General features: G+C 32.4%; 1 protein-coding gene and 1 long non-coding RNA gene across 2 annotated transcripts; both read left to right on the top strand.

The window, feature by feature from the left end:
- Positions 1-4,181: 4,181 nt before the first annotated feature.
- LOC149478559 (carboxylic ester hydrolase-like) lies at positions 4,182-11,374 on the top strand. The gene is made up of 11 exons (XM_089709321.1): positions 4,182-4,291; positions 5,062-5,198; positions 6,520-6,662; positions 6,974-7,116; positions 7,586-7,771; positions 8,094-8,284; positions 8,731-8,899; positions 9,203-9,416; positions 9,768-9,877; positions 10,525-10,657; positions 11,153-11,374. The coding sequence occupies exons 1-11, from the start codon at positions 4,237-4,239 to the stop codon at positions 11,316-11,318; spliced, it is 1,647 nt and encodes a 548-aa protein (XP_089565447.1). The 5' UTR covers positions 4,182-4,236; the 3' UTR covers positions 11,319-11,374.
- Positions 11,375-20,071: 8,697 nt separating this feature from the next.
- On the top strand, positions 20,072-24,391 carry LOC149478560 (uncharacterized). Its single transcript, XR_016317417.1, has 2 exons — positions 20,072-20,390; positions 20,500-24,391. It is a non-coding gene; the product is annotated as an uncharacterized LOC149478560 (long non-coding RNA).
- The last annotated feature ends 1,141 nt before the right edge of the window (positions 24,392-25,532 follow it).

Below are 25,532 nucleotides of genomic sequence, written 5' to 3' on the forward strand. Positions count from 1 at the left end.
TCATTACATTGAGACCTTGCACATTTCGGGGAGCGGTTTGTAAACATTTTTTTAAATAAATAAACATTTCCTTTCAAAAATCTTTGTTTATTTTTAAATAACCTGTTTTGTGGATGTTGTTACTTGAAAGTGAGTCAATGCTTGAACCGTATGTCAATTGATAAAAGAAATTGTTATCGTAATGTTATTTATTGTTATCATTATTTACTTTCCTCATAGATTTACATTTCTTCAAAGGTCACATTAGTAATTGATCGTTTTGTTGTTGAATGGACGGAAAGTTTCCTTATAGTAACGGGATGGGAACTCGATATGTATGACAATGTTGTTCATTGTTTTTGTTAGGTGCCTAATTAATATAGGTAATTGTTTATTTGTTAAAATGTATATTTTGTATAATAATAATTTTAATGTTAATTATTTTTTGAATAGGAAAATTTTCAAATAGGTATATCATTAACTTCCAGTTATACATATAATGAATTATGTATACAGGGTTACTTGTAAAACACCAGCAACCTCTCAGGACAAGATAGCTAACATCATAAGTAACAACATTAATTGTTCTACGACTTTTGGCATAACGCAATACATTATTTTTAAATGATTTTTTTAAGTTTTTATTGTACTCTCCTAACATTAGTAAGTCTATGTTCTATTCATTATCGAAAGGACGACGCGACGCCTCCTTTCCCCTCTCGTTCGCTTCTTGTTTACGTAATTTTTGGGAGGCGCGTAGAGTTTATAATATTCAAACGGAAAATTAAATGAATATTTTATATTTATTTTTGTATGAAAATAAAATCTCACAAATTATCAAAAGTCGTAGAACAAATGTTGTTACTTATGATGTTAGCTATCTTGTCCTGCGAGGTTGCTGGTGAATTACTAACCCTGTATACTTTTACATATTTTTTGTATGATCGTTGATGTTAATATTGATGAAATCAAAATCACGAAATGATGTATGTATTTTCACAACTATTCTATTATTCTGTTATTATTTGTTATTACTGATTCTTGAAACGTGTTCAGTTTAAAAGAACAACTTTTGAAAATGTGTGAACATTATTTTGTCAATAAACAAGTAGGTACGTTGAGCTTATAAAAGCGGTCCAAAAATAGAAGTTGTTATATGAAATATAGTAATTTAATCTATATATTTTACAATAATATATAGGTTTATATGATATCTGCAAATTTCACATACTATGTGCAATATTAAAATATCTTGGCAATAAAAATACAGATAAAAGCAATCTTATTTTTCTCTTTATAAATATAGAGAATTATCAGTTATTGTAACCTACATGTTAATATATTCTTAATAGTTTATAGTAGATTATGATACATACTAAGAAATGAATTGACAAATTGTTACTCGTTAAAAAATAATCGGTTAGGGAAAATAGATATGGGGAAACCCGATGTAACTATAGTGCATTTCCTCGGCAAAATGTAGAATGTGGCATACATACCTTTATATTAAGTTTTATAAACATGTTCATATGAGACTGGTATAAACGAAAAAATACAACTCTACTCTCTAGGTACTACTTTTGGATGTATAAAATATGGTATGCTGTAGCTTATGAACTAAAAACTTATTATAGAGAGTGAATAGAAATATTTAAATAGAAAATTTGTAATTTGCGTATAATTTGGCTAAATTATATCATGAGTTCAAGTAATCATGTTTGTTTTATTTAATAATAACTTGTATATTTTTATTTCACACAGTAATCAGCATGACTGGCATATACCTAGTATAATCTATATATTTTGTCCATAACCAAATTCCCGTTACTATAAAAACTATTTGTTTCATAGTTTAGGTTTTTCCAATGTAAATAAACATTATGTAACCTGAATGGTGATTCAGTTTTCCATAACAAAGAAGTAATCCATTCACTGCGGTAGGTATTTCATTTTCCTCAACAGTTTGTGAATTACTAATTTCCTATACTACGCATCTGCTGTAAATAGGGTTGCCAACTTTATAAATCCACTCTTTTAGGTTGTTTTCACCTCCTTTGTTCTAAATATTAAAAAAAAAGATAAATTAATTTTTAAAAATTTATCACTACTGTCGGCTTTTGGCGAAAGGCGAGCCAAGCTCTGAAGTTGTATTTTTGCGATAAAAATAGAATTTACTTATATAATATAGTCAATGCTATGTATTTTTAAATTAATTCTTAATTAATTTAACTAAAGCATGCATTTTAATATTCCTTCAATGTTCATATTTTTTAAGTTTTTCATAGGTAACTACTTATCAAAATAAAACCATACTATACATATTATATTTATTTATTTTTCATTGAAACCTTACATTTAATATGTATGTTTATAATAATTGATGACATTGGGTAATTATTTGGTACATCTAGCAACCCTACATGTTACCGGTAATAATATTTGCGTATGAATGACTATTAGATCTCGTATGTACCTACGTTAAGCCATGTTTTCCTGTTCAATTTACCTGTTTCATTTTGCCCTTACTTTTTATTCATACACAAACATTTATTTATTCAATTAGACTTCTTCTAGAAGCAGTTTTGAATCATCATAATATATTTTAACATTACTACCGATTCAGAAAGCAGTCTATGGAGAAGAACCAGCAGAAAACTCCATATTCCATCGGCAATTGAAACAAAAAAATAAGATATAAAAATTCGGATATAAGTGAAAAATATTTGGCCAAATCAATGGATTTTGTATATTCTTACCATCGCATTTAATAAAGCTCAGTAAGAACAGAAACAAATAAAATAATTGGCGGATATAAAAAAGGACAGATAAGATTTTATAGTGTCATAAACATTTCATACAACAAAAGAAGAATAAACAATGTATTTGCTAATTAAGTAGACCGTACAATGTTAATTGTGTTATACTTTCGATATCTTAATATATATATAAATCTCGTGTCACAATGTTTGTCCTCAATTGACTCCTAAACCACTTAACCGATTATAATAAAATTCACACATCATGTGCAGTTCGATTCAACTTGAGAGATAGGATAGTTTAAACATGTAGGTCGCCCGTGGGGCGAAGCCGGGGCGGACCGCTAGTCATATTATAGATTTATGAAACCTACTTTATACGTGTAATAAAATCTACAAAGAAAGATAAATTAGTACCTATTTAATGGTTCATAATAACAGTTGATGAGTGATGACATAATCGAATAATAGTTTTGATCTTGGGTTCAATTGAATTAATTGGTTTTGTTAATCTTTAGAAAATAGATTCGCGAGACAAATTATATAATTTGTCTCACGAATCTATTTTGATGACCGAAGATGACCCAAAAATATTCAAGATTCACATTTTATTTATTATTTTTATATGAGGAAACCCCGATGTAACTAGTGCATTTCCTCGGCAAAATGTAGAGCCGTGTTTCTTCGATAAGAGACTGATTATTAATTTATTTTCAATTTAACTATAAATATAGTATGTTGTTTATGTTTATGGATATATTGTATTATACGAGCTTTTGATTGATTATTTAAGATGACTAAAGAGATATTAAAACTTCATTTTTTATTTTATATTTGTATACTTATCTGTTTATTTATGTTACGCTCAAAGACCGAAAATGCGTATTTTCTCACAACGCGTTTGTGTTTTTCTCTTTCAATGCAATAAAGAAGCGCCACGAAGTGATTTCTGCATTGTCGTAGGTCCGGGCTAAAATTACAATTTAATTGCGCAATGTAGAAAACCGCAATAACTGGTTTAATTAAAAAAAAATATACGAAAATATTTCTGGACGGTAAAGTGAACCTTATTCAGATATATCTCAATATTTTTTTATTGTTTTTGTTTCTCTTGGTAATTTAACCTCATAGGAAGTCATATTGAATTCCATGTATGCATTTCGACATATTTTTAAACTCAGCGTAAAAATATACAAATTCATTATTTTTCAATAAATTATCTGTCTAAGATTTTATTCTAAATCTTGTCTGGAGGTTCTTAGTTATTACCTAACTCCAAGATTTTTAAACACTTTTGATTGTAAACCGTTAGCTGTTTTTTTCAGGCGATGCGAGAGCAAGCTTGTCCCCATAAAGAAAGCGCTAACGTTCTGTCAATTTTCCATTTTTCCTTATAGACGACCATTTTCTTTCAATTTGGAATAACCATACGACAAAATAAAAAAGGATAGCGCATGGTACACACGGTCAGTCCCGCTTCGTTGTTCTTAGTAGTTGGATTATGTTACTGTTTATAATATTGTGCTGTGTGCTTGCTAATGCGAGCGATGGAAAAGGCAAGTAAAATATATTATATTTTCTGACAAAAATCTCATCAATATATGTAAATTGTATTATAAGGAAAATGTTGTCATTAATATATTATTATGAATGTAGGCAGAATATGTCATCGATATCGTAAATGCACCAAAACTACATAATTTTCCTTAAAACTAAAAAGTCCTATCCAAATCTCTATAGCTGTTGTACGGAATGAATGAGTAGGTATCTATGTATTAAGAAAGCTATTTCTATCCAAGAGATATATTTTATTTATAGAATTAACGATATTTTAAATAAATTTTACTACTTTTGCATACGAGTACTTACTTATAAGGAAAATTTTGATCGCAGCTGATTATAGATGTCCTTGAAGTAAATGTACGAACAACCCATAACTTGCTTGCTGTCTGAGACAGCTTTCTCGTAAACAAGACAAATTTTTTGTTCTTCAATCTTTATTCAAGCAATTTAGTAAAAATCAACAACATCTTTTTCTGAATAAAGAAAATAGCGTGTGTGCCGTGCATACGTGACAGAAGTGGAACTTCTTTGGTAAGATTGAAATATATACCAAAATCGTCGCCTTAATCCATGACGTGACGGTATTGCCATGACGCGACCTTGAAATTTTACTCTCAACGCACCTAAAGAAGTTTCACTTCAAAAGAACAGAATTTCTTCCCTCTCCTTACATTAAGTAGATACCATCAAGAATTTAAGAAGAAAAAAAAGATTAAATGACTTAAATAAAATGTTTTTATTTGGTATTCCTTCTCAATAACAGCTGCCCAAAACCCAAAAGTACGCAGTCCATCAGGCGAATTCCTCGGCATTTACAATGTGACGCGGCTCGGGCGCAGCTACGAGGCGTACCGCGGTATTAGGTATGCTGAACCGCCTGTTGGAGAGCTGCGGTTTCAGGTATGATATTATTATGATCTAGTCTTGTTAAATGTTTAGTGTGATGAATTCAAAATTCAAGTAACATAAGGGTAAGTAAAATAAGGTTGAAAACCACAAATTGTTGCTCGAAATTGGCTTGAGAGACTCAATTAGAATCATCAGTATTTTTTATATTTATTTGAATTAAACTAACTTTGTATACATTACTGAAAGATGATTTAATTTTTGTAACCTTTTAATTAATTAGTAAGTATAATTACTAAAGTCCAAAGAAGTAGAGCTTAAAAATTGTACTGATGTGCTATTGTTGTGTTTCCAAAGTAAATAAATTCATTACTAACTCCAATATATTATCATCACTAGGCCATATGAGCCAATCAACGCGTACCTAATCGAAAAGATGCATCTAGCCTAAAGGTAAAAATTAGGGATGTAACGATACATGATTTTGCCGATACGATACCGATACCGATATTTGTAGTAATGTATCGGCGATACCGATACCGATACCGATATCGATGGCTTGGTAGAAAAATAAATAGTGAATTATGCATAAAAAGTTACCAACATTTAACAGAGACAACTGTTAATCGTATTCTTTTAAATAAAAATGCCAAATCAAAAAACAACAAAACCATTTATTTTAGTATTATTATTTTACGAAGTCAGTTAAACTTTAAGTAATACAAATACAATCAGTACCTAATAAAAGTTTACTATATTGGTAGAGTTTTTTCAGAAAACAAAGTGCGCACGCGCGGGCGGCCTCCCGCATCGTTCATTGGGCGCGGATTTTTGAATTATTTGATATCAAAAAAATTGGTTGTTTGTAAAGTAGGTTTACGATCGAGATGTTTACGTGATAACATAATGCAGTGGCAGCGCTCGAGATGAAACTGGAGATCGGTCCGTCTCTCTCTCGTTATAACTGCGATCGCGCTCGTGAGGTTTTGGTGTGACACAAGTTTATGAACATGTCACCCGACTAAAACGATTTTAAAAACGTTATCACGTTAAAAATTAAAAAAATTCAAAATTATTTATTTATTTCCTTTACATAAACAAATTTGTGATTGGAACACTCCTAGTAAGCAAATAAAATGCTTGTGTCAGGAGGTTCCGCTCTTCTTTAACACTATTACAGAAACAGAAATAAAACAATATGAATGAATACAATGCAAAAACATAAAAGAAAAGAAAGAATTTAATAAAAAAATATCGGTATCGGTTGATTTATTATCGGCGATACCGATATATCGGCTTGCCGATATATCGGCCGATATATCGGTATCGGTATCGGTATCGTTACATCCCTAGTAAAAATGTATCTTATTGACAGCCACCTGTACCAATACTACGATACGAGAAGCAAGTTGACGCCACTAAGAACGGACCAGCGTGTCCTCAACCCTCGAGTCCGGGATACTATGTGGATGAAGACTGTCTCACCATCAATGTGTATACTCCGGTGAAAGCAGAAAGGTAACATAACTGGAAGATAACCAAGAGCATTTGATGTGGTGATTTTTTTGAATAAAGTATATAGCCATAGGATTTGATATGATTAAAATTAAAAGCAATCTAGTGAAATAATCGAATGATGATAAACGTATACAGTTATAAAATCAGTTTACTGATCTAACTTCAAGAAGCTTTTACCTATTTATTTTCAGCAATAATTTAAGACGGTGCATGCAGCTTAAAAATAATAGTTATTTCTAATGATTACAATGTCTTTTTCAGAAAAACATTAAAGTATATTATAACTACCACAATTTCTAAACTATTTCTAGAAAGACACCCCTCCCAGTGATCTTCTTCATCCACCCAGGCGGTTTCTACTCCATGACGGGTCGCAGCGATCTGTTCGCACCAGACTATTTGCTAGATAGAGATGTTGTTGTCGTCACTATTAATTATAGACTCGCTACTTTGGGTACGTAGGCTTTTTACCCGACTGCGACAGGAGGGTAATGTTTTTTGTGTGTATGCATGTATGTATATTAAATATTTCTTTGTCACGCCGTAAAGCCGTAAAACGCTTGTCGTAAATTACGCTTGTTTTAGGTAAAACAGAGATACCTAAATAAATGGTAAGTGCCGTAAAAAACAAGGATAATTTATGAAATACCTACATCTTTTATATTGTTCTAAAATATCATTGTTAATGATTAAATGCTACTGGCAAAAGGAGACTGATTAAATTTTTTGAAAATATTTCCTTAATTATTTCCGGTCAATTTAAATGTTCCAGAATCCGGTGGACTGTCAAGTTTTACAATCTATACATCTTCCTTATAATATTTAGTTTTCTGTTTGTGATACATCAACTCAAAAGGCAAAGCCCCGGGCAGAAATCTTGTATGATATAATATGATACATTCCACATTACAACACTTTCCTAGGTTTTCTTAGCACGGGTGATTCACTATCTCCCGGTAACAACGGTCTCAGAGACCAAGTGGCCGCCCTGCAGTGGGTCCAACAGAACATAGCCGCGTTTGGGGGAGACCCGCAATGTGTTACTATTGCTGGCTGTAGTTCGGGGGCTGTTAGTGTCATGTTGCATATGATATCGCCTATGTCGAAGGGTGAGTAGACGACATTTACAGGTTTATGAAGTTATGAAGTTAGTGATATTCTAGCAGATTTCTTGTTTGTTTGTTTATCTAGTTAGTCCTACTATTCAGGTAGGTTTTTTTTAGTTTGTTGATTGTTTAATGTTTATTGACCAGATTCTTCATAATTGTGATTATAAATAATGGGAAGGCACGATTAATTGGGCTTTATAATATTATCAGTCACGACGTTCTAATAGATTGTGATTCCAGTTTTTTACGTAGTATGTCAAAACTAACATTCCAAATTAGTTCAATTCCATCAGTACTTATTTACTTTTGTATATCTTCTAAGGTCTATTCCACCGAGCCATTTCACTAAGCGGTTCCCCAGTCCGCAAGACCCGCAGTCCCACACATTTGTACCCTCTAGCGGTGCGTCAAGCGGAACTGGTGGGATGTCCCACTAACTCCTCTAGTGATATCGTTAATTGTTTGAGTACTGTGCCGTGGAGGGATCTGGGGCTTTCACTGAATCGGTTTTATGTGAGTTTTAATACAAATTGCAAAATTTTATACAAATGTTTATAATCCTATATCTGTTTACTAAAAAAAATTGGTTGTCTGTAAAGTCAGTTTACTGACGATAGTTGAACGTGATAACGTCCGATTGTGCTTCTTTGTCGCTCGTTCCGCGCTCTCGCTTACACTTCAAGCCTCACATGGAACGCCTCAGAGCGAGGTAACGCCGCATGAGTCATGTTTTTTCGTGCGTGCAGCCGGCTCTATCGAATTATAAGACGTTGTCACGTCAATAACAAAGCTACTACTTTTGAAAACTTTTTCATGTTAGGCTTAGGCTTTAATCTAACTGTTTAAAATTTTGTAAATTTCGATTAGCTGTTTTACCTGATATAATTTTCTAGTCCAGTTTCTTCTGTTATTTAAAGTGTTCATATTTCAGTATTAAAATTATATTTCTTTATCTATAGGAGTTCGGCTACGATCCTTTAACCCTATGGACCCCAGTAGTTGAAGCCGACTTCGGCCAGGAGCGGTTTCTGCCAGTCGACCCGATCGACGCCATCCGTGAGGGAAAGATGCATCCCGTGCCTTTCATTATTAGCAGAACTAAGGATGAATTCTTTTGGAAGGCTTTTAGTGAGCTCCTTTAAAATTAAAAGTTCACATTAGAATAAAAAACGATCTCAATCTGTACAAATACACACAGACCTTGTCGCTGACATCGATCCCGACAGTATAACTATTTGTTTTTAAAATTATTGACGTTGAAAGTAACACTGATACTGACACTCACACTTAAAACTGATAATGACACAAATGTGGGGTGTCAGTGTTGACACCCCACACTTACGGACACACATACTGACACTAATATAGATACTGATGCCGATACAAATAAAATATATAGATTGAGCTGTTTAATAAATTATTATATTTCAGCTGTTCTAAAGAACGAAACACTTTTAAGACGTATGAACGAGAACTGGGAGGACATAGCTCCCATATCGTTCATGTTACCACGAGATAATTCATCTCTAGCTACACAGAGACTACGACAGGAATATAATCTGGCTGACTTGAAGAATGATTCCGATACAGCGTATAATTTGGGAAGACTGTATGTAGATGCTATAGAAAGTTTCCCTATTTACAGGTATTGTGGAAAAGTTATATTTAAATAGTGATTAGCTACATGGGCATTATCCTCGCCTGAGTTTACTTATATCTAACGGGAAAGATAGCCGAAACCTCCTGATTATGTTCTGTTTAAATTATTTGTCAGTTAAAATGATAATTAGTGTACAATATGTAGTATAATAGTATTTATCAAGTATTGTCGATAAAATGTTATAAATTTCTTTTCGATCAATTTTTAATCTATCATCTTACTTAGTTCGGTTAACTTGTGAAGTTCTATATGAAACTTTACACTATTTTGATCAATTTGAAATACTTCTATAATAATCATCAGATTTTTAGTTACGTAACTTTAAATAAATTCCAGATTAACAAAACTAATGAGCATCCATTCGACCGCTCCTGTATGGAGTTGTCTCTTCACTTATATCGGCAATAACAGCTTCTATCAAGATCCTGGCACTAAGAAACCTGTCGGTATGTGTGTTTTCTTTATTAGTAGATTTATATTTCTTGGTATTATTAGATGTAGATTAAAATTCGTGTGTATAGATTAAAATATCATCAAAAATATTAATTAATTAATTTATTTTATTATTCTTTATAAGATACATTGATTTATGACCATTTTCAATTTCTAATCTCATGCTCTATTTCAGATTTTAAATTGGCAATGTCCTTAATTACATTTTCTGAAATATCCTTTTTTCATAATATATTACTAGCCGTAAAGCGCTAAAAAATTGTTCTTATTCAAACCATTACTATCCTATCATTACTATACAGGGTGTCCCGTCAGTAGTATGGCGTGTAGAGAGACTTATTATCTAACAAAAATACTAAAATTTCATAAAGTTTTTGACATATATGTATATGCTTTATTTTCAAAATTTGGTAAAAATATCATCCACATTAGCTAAATATGAACTTTTACCATTTCTGGTTTTATTCTTATTTATTTGTTCAAGGTACATGTACCTACATTTGTATTAAAACTCACATTTCTGGGTGAACATGAACCAGAACTAACCAACCATTATAGTAATTAGATTCAGTCATTAGACTTCTATAATAGTATCAAAATTTTAAAATATTCCATAATATTCCTTTTTCCTTTATCCCAGGCATCGCCCACCACGACGACTTGCTATACTTGTTCTATATCGCGTACCGGTTCCCAAAGATCGGCACACAGGGAACTGATGCTGATATGGTCGACCAAATGATAGATATTTGGCACAACTTCGCGAGATACGGGTAAATTATTGAAAAATTTGTAACGTTTTCTTGGTTAAAGATAGATTTTACGTAAAAGTGGAGTCCCGTGACCCTAGTGGAGTACGGGGCAGATGCATTATACATCTGTTTCACTGATCGATTTTCTTTAGGGACAAGTCAGTAGGTGATCAGCCTTCTGTGTCCTACCAGACCGAGACATTTTTTTTTCTTCGTCTCCACTAGAAATCGAACCCAGGACCCCACGGTTTTACGCTGAGGCGGTCGTAGTAGATTTTACGTGATGAAAGTTTGCGAGCATCATAAAGTAGTTAATTAATAGCGGCTATTGATTTCCAGTTGTTTTTGTATTTGAAATTGATGAGACACCGATAAGTTTGTTTCTGCAACCAATTTTAGCAAGAAACGTAGAACAGACAGATTTGATTTGATAATATTGAATTCTTAGATTATACTACGAAACCATGTTCCTACGATCAATTAAGTTTTATTAATTAAAATTATTTATATTTCCAGAGACCCCAACAACCGCGGAGACACACCAAATCTTAACATACACTGGCCCGCGACATCACCCACCACTCGTCCGTATCTACAGATAGACAAACAATTATCTATACATGAAAACCTTTTCGATCAATTCGCTGGAACATGGGAGGAACTTTATCCGATTCAATATTAATTTCAATAAAAATTAATTGAAAATATTCGTTGTAATAAAGTTGATTCGAAGATTTATTGTGTCGTTTTATTTACACTGATCTTATGTGTCTTAAAGGCAAGGAAAATAACAATATTTATATTCAATTGTAATTCCCTTATGAATGACCACGGAGTACGGACCGTGGTATCGGTAAATTTTTAGTCGTGCAACGTATTCGTTTGTTAATTCCTATTTGTATTAATAACTAGCTGTTGCCCGCGACTTCGTCCACGATTCGGTCGTTTTTCGTCATTCGTCGTTTAAAAAAAATACGTGACACTTTATTTTTGAATGTTCTTAATTGTCTCTTATAAAATTTAACTACATTAAAATTGAATACTCTGATAAGAAAATCTTAAAATCATCGAAAATCATAGACATCGAATATCTGAGGAAAACATGAATGAATGTGATTTAAATTCTACATTTCTTAGTAATTAAAATAATAATCTAAATTAAATGTAGATTAACAGTTTGAGCGCACCATTATAGAATATGTACCTAAGTAATAAATTACGTTAGTTTACATTGTAACTTTACTAAAAACACGATGACTTTCTTTCGCGCTCGGTACCACAAACTAAACATGTTCCCCTCCGTTGCTAATTGCTATGCGAAAATACATTCGTCGCCCTACTGTAGGAAAAATTGTAATACTGCGGCCTGGGCGTTATAAAACGCTCAGGGAATTCCTGAGTGCTGATAGACTTCCGTCTATCGGCATTTATACCAATTTTATATTAATATCACCATCTTGAGGAAAAGCTTCTAATGTCGATTTAAAACGCATATATACGGATTAACCTGATGAATTAACATGTTCTAAAATTGTGAAATGAGTTCAGTTTTAAATTCGAGAAATATTGATTTCTTGTATTCGATTATTCGTCGTAGTCGAATACAAAATATATTTAAAGAAACTTAGGTTGGCCTTCAGGCAAAAGGGATCCTATCAAATGATAAACTTGACCTTGTATCTTAAAAGTAAGAATGAAAGGAGCATCTAATAATTGTTGAGCACCAAAGGATCATTTAAAACGCAATACTATAAGAGCTTATATTGTCTAAGAACTGTTTAGATTGCACATGTTCCTCTAAAACTTAAAAGTAGTGATTTCAAAGGTTCCGGCGTATCTTCAAACGAAAGCCGACTCCTTACTCCACTTTAAAGCATTACAAAAAGAACATACTACGTTAATATCGCCTATACAGAAGATGATCTGTAATCAATTGTGAGGTTATAAGCAAACCCACTTTTATATTATTTTGTCGGACCACACCACCGAATTTGTAGATTGATCTTCTATGTTTACCTCTAAGTCATTAAGACTATGTCGAAATCTGTTTGCAATAAGACGGGCCTCTCGCTATTCGTCCGTTTAAAGAGACCAATAGTTTCAATTCTTAATCTTTCATTAAACAAACTTATTAATCGTTCTTGTCTCAAATAATGGTAATATTCGCGTCCCTAGTCTAGTCATTGCTTATGCTCATGTTCATCTTCGAGAGATCGAATAATATTATGGTGCACCCTATTATTTGTCAAACGGTCTTCATATTGAGTAAAAGTTTCAGAATTCTCGAGATAAAATATGACGATCGTGATCAGCTGTGAGACGTAATTCCCTCTCAGTGAGGGTTTCGGTCTCACGGGATAGTACAATATGCCATTTGCGATCAGCTGTGAGACGTTATATATACCCTCAGTGAAGGTTTCGGTCTCACAGGATAGTACATGCCGTTCGCGGTCAGCTGTGAGACGCAATTCTCGTTGTGAAGCGGTTTCAGGTTCGGCATAACACATGTTGTTTTCGGTCAATAGTAAGCCTCTTATCTCTAACGATCCTTGAGAACTCTTATTTCTCATTTTCTTAACTTTGCTCGAATTTCGATATATAAAGATTTTTTAGGTGGCACTGATGCGGGTGAATAAAAATTAAAACGGACTAAGAGTGTTATAATCTCAATCATCATCATCAATACATATAATAAAATTGTGGAAAAGTGATGTCTGTACAATTAAAATATGTAGAAAAAAATTAGCAGGTGTTATTATTATCGAGAAATCGAGAGAAACCATTTTTTTCTCTTAAAAGCTCCCCCCCTCCCACTTCCCGAACTCCGATTGACCGTAATTTATTTTTCCTTACATTTTTATCATATCCTTTTCTAATGGGTTTCATCCTACAGCGATTTTTTTTTGTTTCAAAAATTATCTACCCTGGTGTATAGGTAAATTTTCCACATAAAATGTCCTTTAAATTATGTCGTATTATATTTTTAACCCCCGACGCAAAAAGACTGGTGTTATGTGTTTGACCGCTATGTATTTCTGTGTGTGTCTGTCTATGGCACCGTAGCTGGCTAACAGGTAAACCGAATTAGATGCGGTTTTTTTTGTTAGGCAGAATATTTTCCGACGCTGGTTCTTAGATAAAGTGTATCAAAATTGGTTCATCCACTTATTATACCTACATAGGGGTAAAAGTGGGAATGAAAAAAATGAAAGTTATAATTTATTTTTAAAGATCGTCGGGAAGTTTATGAAATTATTTATTCCTTTTTCTATACACTTTTCTTCGTCTAAACGGTTTAGTTACGTGCTCTCTCTCTCTTCAGCCTTTAGTTACGTGCGTGAGACAGGAAAGATCTAATTTGGATTTGTGTCTGGATTTGATAAAAACTGAGTATCGATTAAGCTGATCAGTGGCTACTGGCTACACCATAGATTATTAAAAACATCCGTTTAAGAAAGGAAGGAAATAGAATTTGCTCCTCTCCCCCCCCCCCCTGGTTCCTAAAAAATAATATGACATAATTTAAAAGAAATTTTACGTAGAATTAGTTAGGCATTTCTTTTTTGATTTTCGATATTATATACTAATCATAATTTTTAATTACAATATGTAGTAACTATTTGGTATAGGTTAGGCATTTCATTTCTTGATTTTCTTTAATAATTTGGTACGTAAGTTTTTTAGCTCAGTTTAGTAAGAAATTTTAATAACAATTCTTTTAATTATTTATGGTAGTACAACAGTACAGTATGGTTGTACGTATTTACTCAATAATTGTATGTTAAGTAGTAATTCAGCATGGGCGTAGCCACGGTGGGGCTGGGTGGGGCGCTTACCCTGGCTTTGATCTGGTAGGTACTAATTGTGAAGGGGAGTGGGCGTGGGCGTGGGATTGGGACTGAACGTGGCATATGGCGTGGGAGTGCGAGTGGGTGCGGGAGTGGGAGCATGAAAATAAAAATGATTTTTTATTGTTGCCCCACCCTGAGCCCATGGTCATAGGTCCCATAGTCACTATTCCACGCGAACGAAGTCGCGGGGACAGCTAGTAGACAAATATAATCAGAAAGCTTTGAACTCCTAAGCTCAACCATAAAAGATAGACATTAATGATGTCGGGAGATATTTTTTATATAATATGGAGAACATTTCTTTCATACTTGATTTCTGTGTAGCTTTAACCATTAAGATACACGCATTAAGAACGCACACGCGACGAAAGCTTAAAAATGGAGTTGCTGCTCTGCTCACGAATATGAAAAATAATTGTACCAAGTTTCGTTTAAATCCGTCGAGTAGTTTTTGTTTCTATAACGGTTATACAGACAGACAGACGGACAAACATTTTTGACGTCGATGTCGATCTCTAATCACCTCGTGATAGTTATTTAGGAAATATATTTCATGTGCAGAATTGACCTCTACAGATTTAATATAAGTAGGTATACATATATTTAGATTCCAATTTCCATGTAACGTTAAATTCGACTATATAATAACTAACAGACAACGCAGGTTACTCTCGTTTCCGTAAGTTGAGGCGGCTACATATTCGGTCCTAATAACATGACTTTTTGTGAACGAAACGACAGCGCGGTTTAATTCGATGGCAACACCATCAGAAAAAAGGAAATATTTTTAACTTTGAAAAAATATTATGATTTACACTATTAATACTATTTTAACATTAACACAAAATATAAGACTGTGAGTGTGTAAAAATAAATCCAGCTAGTTTCACATCACACTTATGTTTATAATTAGGTATACGACATGAAAATATATTAATTACCAAGCAATAATCATACAGATAAATACTGAACAAAAGTATTAACAGTCAAAGTATATTTTTACTAACAACATGTAAATGATGAAGGAATAATAATTATCAACGAACTAACCTTTTTGTATTAGAGTCCCGCCTCGTGATCGAATTATTAAAACACGAAGATTTTTAAAAATGTAACCAATGAACACAATCAATATTAGATTAACTGTAATGGTGTCTAGTTTGACTTAAAATAATATACATCTACCCTCACTTTTAAAAATGTAGTATATTCACACGAATTATATAAGCGCACCTTATAGGGAAGGGAAGATTTATTATGGGTTAAAGAGTTAAATAAATAAATAGCATAATTATATTTAAATTATTAATTTTTAACATTGTGTTCAGTAGTGTTAACATGTAAATTGATTTGATTTTTACGAAATCTCATAGATGGCGCTGAATCAAATTTGTCTTTATAGTACTAAGATTCATTAAACAGTTTCTCTGCCCAAATAACGTAAATGACGTAGTTTTTATAGTGTAAAGCTAGATAATAGCATGGCTTACTCAAAAACAACATTTAAACATGAGTCTTTAGATTGTACGCTGTCGTAGTTCACGGAATACGTAAGAAAAGTAAAGGTTCACAGCTCCTCCCCCGGAGGTGATAGCATGATAATATGTTTAAAAAAACCTCACACGACCTGTTAGTAATATTCATGCAAAATTTGAAGTCAATCTATGCAGTACTTTTCGAGATTAGCTCGGACAAACATACAGACAAACAGACAAACAGACAAACAGACAAACAGACAAAAATTCTAAAAACTATATTTTTGGCTTCTATATCGATTATAGATCATGGATTATGTATTCTTTTAAAAAAATATTCAATGTACAGTTTTGACTTTCCTACGATTTTATTATATGTATAGACTAGCGGTCCGCCCCGGCTTCGCCCGTGGTACATATTTACGTTTTCTCTACATTAAAATTTAAAACCATCCTCGTACTTCAAGGAATATAATAAAAAAAGAATTATCGAAATCGGTTCAGCCGTTCTCGAGTTATGCGCTTACCAACACATTTTGCGATTCATTTTTATATATAAGATGATCATATGTATCACTAATAAGTCTTAATTATACCGGATAAATTGAAATAAAAGTAAAAGTTTTTGTTGTGAAACATAATATACTTAGCTATCTCTTTTGCTTGCAGACTACTCTCGTAAATCGTTCATCGTTAGTAAAACTCGATAAAGTATTTTTTGAAGTTTTGAATAAAACTATTGTTTATTTATTTATTTATTTAACAATTTTATGTACCATTACAAATTTTACAATCATATAATATTAACAGAAAAGGAAACATTCACAGCACATAAGGCAACCTTATCGCTTATAAGCGATCTCTTCCAGACTGCCCAAGGTAAAGGATAAAGATTGATGTTAAATGGGTACACGGGTGGCAATGAAAATAAAGATAAAAGAGAGTAAATAAAATACATATTATAGGAATAATAAAAGAAAATATAATACATACTATTATTTTGAAGGAAAAGCTAAATCAGATAAATGTTTATTTAAAAGAGTTTTAAAGGAACTTTTCGAGGAAGCTCGTCTTACAGCTATAGGCAAAGAATTCCAAAGTCTGATAGCGGTTATTACAAAGGATTTACCAAGGAAACTAGTGTGGTGAGAAGGAAAGCTAAGGAGAAGGTTATCAGCGGAACGAAGAGTATAAACACCTGAATCTAGGAAATTAAATTGTTCTTTTAAATAGGAGGGAGAATTGGGATCAAAGAGGATGGAAAATAACAACTTCAACGCATTTGCATTCCGGCGAAGTCTTATAGGAAGCCACTTGAGTATTGTTTCATTTTTATTTATTTATTTATAATTACATCAAATTACCTTTACAGGCTAAACCTTTATTGTCCCGAACTGCGGCTTATTTACATAAAAACTTGAATCATATCTAAAAGTATAACATCAAGCTTTAAATTGAGCTATATTTCATCTTGACACAATAAGTTTGATTGCGATACCAAGTGCCATAGTCACTTGGGCAATCTCCTTTGTTATAAACTAGCTGATGCCCGCGACTTCGTTCGCCTGAACTTTGGACGTGAACAACTGAAGACGTGTGTCACGTGTGAGAGTCAAGTGTGCCACGTGTGAGTGTCACGTGTGTCACGTGTGGGAGTCATGTGTGCCACGAGTGAGAGTCACCGTGAGTAGTATGGATTCCCGGGTACTGCCTCACTCTATGCTGCCTCACTGTATGGTACGGTGAGGACGTGACTTGATTGAAAACCCCGACTAAAAAAAAAAAAAAAAAAAAAAAAAAAGTTTGGACTCTTTTCCCACTAAAGCGGCCACGCTGAGTCGATAGCACTCACTCCCGAAGCGATAGGATGCACGGTTCCAAAGATAGCTGAGGTGTGCAGATCGATTAACTCTTATCAAATATCAATTAGATAAGAATTAATCGATGGGTCATTAATGGGACGCTAATGACCCACCGGTTGTTAGCCTTTTCCTATTATCTATCGGCGTTCATATCTATTACTCATTGTGCACCTCGCTTATCACTGCTTTTGTATTAAACTTCTTTGTTACGACCTACCTCGCTATTCTAACCAAACGATGTATTATTATATTCAAGAAAAAATACGTCTAAAATCCTATATTTATATATTATCCTACTATATTATTATAATTGTTGCTTTTTTAAAAAGCGATTCGCTTCTGGCACTCGCCGGCCGCTGCAGCGGCACGCTCGCTTTGCTCGCTCGGCTCGTGCGTTGTTTATCAAAAGCCGCGTATAAATTAAGCGCGGCAAACCATCGAACATAGGCGCGCGCGGCGGCCGCGCACTATTTAGACGGGATTGCCGCGCGCGGCGACCCGAACATTGCCGCGCTCGAACGTGCCGCGGGGCGATCCGCTCACTGTCGGTTTTTGAGACCGCATCAAAGGAACTTCAGGCGTTCGCTCGCGCGCCGTGTGGACGGTTTGTAGTTTTGGTGATTCGGCTCGCGCGGCGTATACGTAAAAATGGACAACGAAAAGTGCCGTTTACTAATACAATTGTATGGCGCTAATGAATTTTTATAGAACAGCAAATCCTCCCAATACCACAATAAATCGCTGAGGTATGATGCGTGGGTAGAAATCAGTAAGAAAATGGATATACCTATTCCTGACTTGAAAAAGAAAATTCTACACTTTTGGCATCCTACAGAAGAGATGTTCGTGATGGATCGCCTGCCGCGCGCGGCAACTACGTTCAACTTAAAATATATCTACATATTGGCTCGCGCAGCAAATGAACGTCAACTCTGGTCGAACATTGGCTCGCGCGGCTGCCGCGCTTAATTTATACGCACCTAAAGTCTAACCTAACCTAACCTAATTGTTGCTTTTTTAAAAAAGCGATTCGCTTCTGGCGTTGTTTATCAAAGTCTAACCTAACCTAATTGTTTTTCCGGGTAATCTGATGTATCGAACTTTGTTACGGCAGGACAAGGATTGTAAAAGAGTTGATTGAAAATAAAACATATTATTTCCATATATTATTTCTTTATTTACACCCGCATTACACTACAATACAATTTAACAAGTGTCATATCATTTCTTGGTGAGTCATACGAAAAATTTGTAAGGAAATCTTCCAATCTCAGGCCTCGGAACTTGTAGTACAAATATACCACGCAATACTCTCCACAAAACGTGGAATAGATATCCTGAATTCTAGCAGTATTATAGTCCCACATGCGACAATTTCTTCTTAAAAATTCCGCTATTACTCTAATCGGTTTACGTCCAAAGGAATCAAAATATTCTCCAACTCTTTCGTGGTTGATATGAATAGCTACCCAATGAGAACCTGGCTGTGAGTCAGGGTCGAGATTGCATATAATAAATGCAGGTATGTGTATATGCATTGGCAGGCGATTCGAGGGGTACACGCTATACTGGAGGCTGGGGTGTATTCTATGAAGACTCATTTGCAGGTCTAATGTATTCATTTTTACATGTTTGACCTCATCCAATTTCTATCAATCATCAACCTAAACTAACATCATGTTATATTGTCATCCCAATATATGCAATATTTTTATATGTATACTAGATTTCCACCCGCGGCTTCGCCCGCGTTTGCAAAGGAAAACCCGCATAGTTCCCGTTCCCGTGGGATTTCCGGGATAAAAACTATCCTATGTGTTAATCCAAGTTACCCTCTATATGTATGCTAAATTTCATTGTAATCGGTTCAGTAGTTTTTACGTGAAAGAGTAACAAACATCCATACATCCATACATCCATACATCCTTACAAACTTTCGCCTTTATAATAGTATATTATTTATTGTTTGTAAGGAAATAAAAAATAGTAAATTGCATACAATTTGTTTTATTTAATTTTATAATATTTCCTTTAGTTACATATACACAAAATGCATTAAGCATACATTAAGCAATATTCACCACAAACTGAAGTCCAAAGATAATGATTCCCAAATTGTCAATATAATCATAAGTACATAAGTGATTGCTTAACTATGTTTGTTGTTTTTGTTTGTGTTTGTTGTGTCATGTCATGTGTATTAGTTGTTAGCTAAGTATGTTAATGTATTCATTTTTCGGCTTCATGTGGTAGTTTAGTAATTAGTTTATCTACTAGTATAAATAGTACGTTGCAATGTATAAAGTCAATGATTATGTTGAAGACCATTGAGCATTAAGGCAAAAAGTGTGTTACAAGAAAGCAGTTGTGAAACAAATATAGTGTTTAAAATGTCTGAAGAATGTGTTAGTGTTTTTTTCAATGAAATGGATCTTGAATTGACAAGCCTATCCATTGATACAAATGAACTTTTAAACGTTTGTGATGAAATAGAAAGAAATGAATTAAATCACTCATTTCATGATCAAAGTTTGATGGAGCTATGTGATGAATTCGATGGAAAATTGTGAGTATATATTTTTTATAATCATCTTTTTTTCTTTCTTATTTGTATTTTAAGCAATCGAAGTAAACAACTTTCTTTTTTTTTTTTTTTTTTTTTTTTTTTTTTTTAGGGTGGAACAAACGGGACGGGGAACCAAAAGGAAAGCAGAAGTTGATGTTAATTCTGATGACATCAAAAGGATAAAATCTGCAACTAAAATTGATTTTTCACGGACTTCACAACAACCATCAACATCGAATGAAGGTATTAATTCCAAGACGAAATGTTGTAGTATTTGTAATATAAGTGTTTCCAAAAAATATTTTGCTAATCATCTGAGAAGCAACGTACACAAAAATAATGTAGATAAAATACAACATTCAATAAAACCTAATGTTAAGATAATTGAGACTGCGTTCGGTAATAGAATAATAACTTATAGAGTAACTTCTGAAAATCAAAATTTTTTACAGTTTGAGACACCAGATTTATTTCTTGCTTCAGTCAAAGATACAATATTTACGTTAATAAATAAGTCCATAGAAGAGCATACAATTTTAAAAATCAATTTTATTTTATATGGTGACTTTGTGCAGGAGTCAAAAAATATAAATAACACTTTTGATTTTCAATCAATGAATTTTATTGTTTGCACCGGTGATGATTTAAATATATTTTATACTACTGTAACGAATTCTCTTATTAATTATATAAATTCATTCGAGAAAAAGGATAGTGGGTGGAGTTTGAAAAAAATTTTACATTTGGATATGAATATAAATCAATTTAACCCTTTAAGAGGAAAATCTTATATTGAGTTACCACATGACATAAAAATAAAAAAAGCTGTTATAAATGTTAAAAACACAGATAACGCCTGTTTTAAGTGGGCACTGTTATCCGCTTTGTTTCCAATACATAAAAATTCGGATAGAGTATCATCATACACCAAACACACTCATAAATTGAAGTTCGGTAATATTACATTTCCAGTTAAATTAAACGATATTCACAAAATTGAAAGTCTTAACAATATTAGTATTAATGTTTTTGGTCTAGAATATAATGAACAAAGAAAAAAAAATAGTATTGTCGGACCCTTGTATTTTACAAAGAACAAAATGCAGACTCATATAAATTTATTATATTTGACACAGGGTAAAATCGGTTATTATTGTTACATAAAAAATATGTCAAGATTAATAAGTCATCAAATTTCAAAATCGAAGGAAGCTATATATCTATGTGACTTTTGTTTACAATATTTTTCAACATATGAACGTTTGAATAACCATCAAAAAAATGATTGCAGACATATATGTACACAAATACCAAGCGTTGATAAAAATAAAAGAAATTGGTGGGGTGATATTGTATCTGAAAGTAAATTAAGTTTTGATAAATTCCAACGTAAACTGAAGTTACCTTTTGTTATATATGCGGATTTTGAGGCTTTTTTAAGTCCTTTAGCATCGTGTTCAAATGACCCTACAAAATCACATACGATAAATGTACAAAAACACAATGTTTATAGTTTTGGATATTACATTAAATGTTCTTATGATGATAAATTGTCTAAATATGTAACATATACTGGTGAAAATTGTGCTTTAAAATTTATGGAATCGTTAAAAGATAATCTGAAAATAATTGTGAAGAAAATTGGTTTTCAAAAAGCTTCTAATAATTTATCACAAATAGAACAAGATATAGTTAGCAAATTTGAACACTGTTATGTTTGTAATAAAAATTTGAATGGGGATTCAGTGTTTTACCATGATTGGTTTACTGGGAAATTTATTGGGGTCGTGCATAAAGTTTGTTCAGAAAAATTTAGAGTACCTTACACTATACCAGTCTTCTTGCACAATTTAAGTCATTATGATGCACATTTCATTGTACATGCATTAAACTTTGATGAAGGTCAGGTAGAAGTTCTCCCACAAAATAAAGAAAAATATATATCATTTTCAAAGATAATTAAAATCAATAACAGTAATGTTACTTTACGTTTTGTGGATTCACTTAAATTTTTACCCAGTAGCTTAGATACCTTAGCAAAAAATTTAAACGATAATGATTTTAAAGAATTATCAAAATGTTTCCCTAATTTAGAAGACTTTAAACGACTAACTAAAAAAGGTGTATTTCCATATGAATTTGTTAAAGATTTTGATGCATTAAACCAATATCAACTTCCAATGCAATCACAATTTTACAGTACTCTCACAGATTCTTTTATTTCTAATGAAGATTACAACCATGCGAAAGACGTTTGGAATCATTTTAAATGTAAAAATATGATGGACTATTCAAATCTTTATTTAAAAACCGATGTATTATTGTTAGCAGATATTTTTGAAAATTTTAGATGTGTTTGCATAAAAACTTATGATTTAGATCCCGCCCATTACTATACAGCTCCTGGATTAAGTTGGGATGCTATGTTGAAACATACTAGAATCGAGTTAGAATTACTTACAGATATTGAGATGATTGCTTTTATTAAATCAGGAATACGTGGAGGTGTTTCACAGTGTAGCACTCGCTATGCAAAAGCAAATAATGTTTATATGTCCAACTATAACTCAAAAGATAAAGATTCATTTTTAATGTATTTCGATGCCAATAACCTGTATGGTTGGGCTATGTCCCAATATCTACCTACAGGTAATTTTGAGTGGGCTTCCCCCGATACAGATTTTAATGTTAGTTATTCTTCAGAGATAGGATTTATCTTGGAGGTAGATCTTGAGTATCCGGTTGATTTGCATGATAAACATTCCGATTTACCTCTTTGTCCAGAAAACATACCTGTAGGTGACGCTAAAGAAATTAGATTGATTCCAAACTTAAAAAACAAATCCAAATATATTATATATTATAGAAATTTAATTCAATGCTTAAAAATGGGGTTAAAATTATTAAAAATTCATAGAATATTAAAATTTAATCAGACTCCATGGTTAAAAGAATATATAGACTTAAATACACAATTGAGAACCCAAGCTATTTCAGATTTTGAGAAAGATTTTTATAAACTAATGAACAACGCTGTTTTTGGTAAGACTATGGAAAATATTGAAAAACGTGTAAATGTTAAACTGTTAACTCATTGGGAAAATCGGGGTAAAGTATTGGGAGCTGGAGATTTAATTGCTCAACCACATTTTCACAGTGTTTCAATTTTTTCTGATAGTCTTGTTGCAATTCAATTAAACAAAACAAAGTTAATTTATAATAAACCTATTTATCTAGGATTTTGTATATTAGATATATCTAAAACGCTTATGTATGATTTCCACTACAATTACATGCAAGATAAATTTGGTTCCAATTTGAAATTGCTATACACCGATACCGACAGTCTCATTTATCAAATATTTACGAGTAACTTTTATAATGATATAAAACTGGACATTAATACATATTTCGATACATCAGATTATGATGCTAACAACGTTTTTAATTTTCCTAAACTAAATAAAAAAAAAATAGGTTATTTCAAAGATGAAAACTGTGGTAGAATTTTTATGGAATTTGTAGGTCTGCGATCAAAAATGTATGCGTTACAGGTTGATGATAAAATTATTACTAAGGCAAAGGGTGTTAATAAGTGTGTCACAAAAAAATTAACTTTAGATAATTATAAGTCATGTTTGTTTAATAAAAACGTTCAATATTGTAAAATGTATAGATTTAAATCATTAAAGCATACAATTTTTACACAAGAAATAAATAAAACATGTTTATCCTTTAATGATGCCAAGCGGTACATTCTACCAAACAATATAGATACATTACCGTTGGGTCATTATAAACTCGATGGCAATTTCAGCTAAAACGATATTTATATTTCAAAAATTTTAGTTATGAATATATTTGATTATTATTATTATTATTTATTTTTTTGGATATATGTGCTTTGTAATAATTTTTAAGGTTGTGTTTATTTGTATATATTACTTTATTTATATTAAACTGTAACCTTAATGTATAAATAAAATGTTTAAAGAGAAAAATATTTAGTTTTATTGCTACATCCAAAGAAGATAGAAGTATAAAAATGATTCACTTTATTCATCCATTTGCTGCCATCGTAGCAGGTCCAAGTGGATGTGGAAAATCTAACTTTGTTACTCAATTCATTAAACATAGGAGTAGTGTATGTAATGAATTTTTTTCTGAAATCACATGGTGCTACGACGAAATGCAGCCTTTATATAATTTACCAAATGTTAAGTATCATCAAGGAATTCCAAATCTTAATATGTTTGATGGTGAAAACCCACACCTTATTATTATTGATGATCTAATGAGAGAGTCTGATGGAAGAATTGTGGATATATTTACAAAAGGTAGTCATCACAGGAATCTTAGTGTATTTTATTTAACACAAAATTTATTTCATCAAGGTAAAGGTCAAAGAGATATTTCTTTAAACTCAAGTTATATAATTTATTTTAAAAACCCTCGAGATAAAACTCAAATAAGATATTTAGCACGACAAGTGTCACCAGATAACACAAAATTCATTGAAGACGCCTACAGGGATGCAACTTTAGAAGCGCATGGATATTTAATGGTAGATTTAAAACAGAATACAAATGATTTTTGTCGTATCAAGACACATGTATTCCCATTTAATGGTCACTGCACAGTCTACGTCCCCACGAAAGAGTTTAAATACACCAAGAATCAAACAATTCAAATCATTTCTAAATGATGCTTCGTCGAGTTACAACGCATAAACATTTGCTAAATGCTTTGCATACGCTTAAACCAAAATATCAAAAAGCGTTACTTAAAACGTGTGATGAAAAAGAAATAAATTGTATTTGTGAATGTATTCATAACGTTTTACAAGGAAAGATACCACTTAAAGATCAAGATAAACAAAAATTGAATAAACACAAAAATATACTCCGTAAACTGGTGCGTAAGTGTAAACATAAACTAAGAAAAAATATTATTATACAAAAAGGAGGGGCTTTCTTACCAATAATATTAGGTGCAATATTGAGTGGATTAGTAAGTGGACTAGCCAGTTAACATGGAAAATGCTAAGAAAATGATACTTATTGAACCTGGATTGATTGAAAAATTAAAACAAGAAAATAAGGATACAAGTAATTTGTCTCGATTAGATATTGAAATGCAAAA

Source organism: Colias philodice, chromosome 22 (genome assembly GCF_061535455.1).
Source record: "Colias philodice isolate Cphi_HAF_F1 chromosome 22, ilColPhil1 Martin Lab GWU primary, whole genome shotgun sequence".
Classification (NCBI taxonomy): domain Eukaryota; kingdom Metazoa; phylum Arthropoda; class Insecta; order Lepidoptera; family Pieridae; genus Colias; species Colias philodice.

Excerpts from the sequence above, each read along its gene's own strand:
- LOC149478559 (XM_089709321.1), top strand. The coding sequence starts at position 4,237 with ATGTTACTGTTTATAATATTGTGCTGTGTGCTTGCTAATGCGAGCGAT. Across the intron at positions 8,900-9,202 it reads ATTCTTTTGGAAGGCTTTTA|CTGTTCTAAAGAACGAAACA; the intron begins GTGAGCTCCTTT and ends ATTATATTTCAG. Across the intron at positions 10,658-11,152 it reads CACAACTTCGCGAGATACGG|AGACCCCAACAACCGCGGAG; the intron begins GTAAATTATTGA and ends TTATATTTCCAG.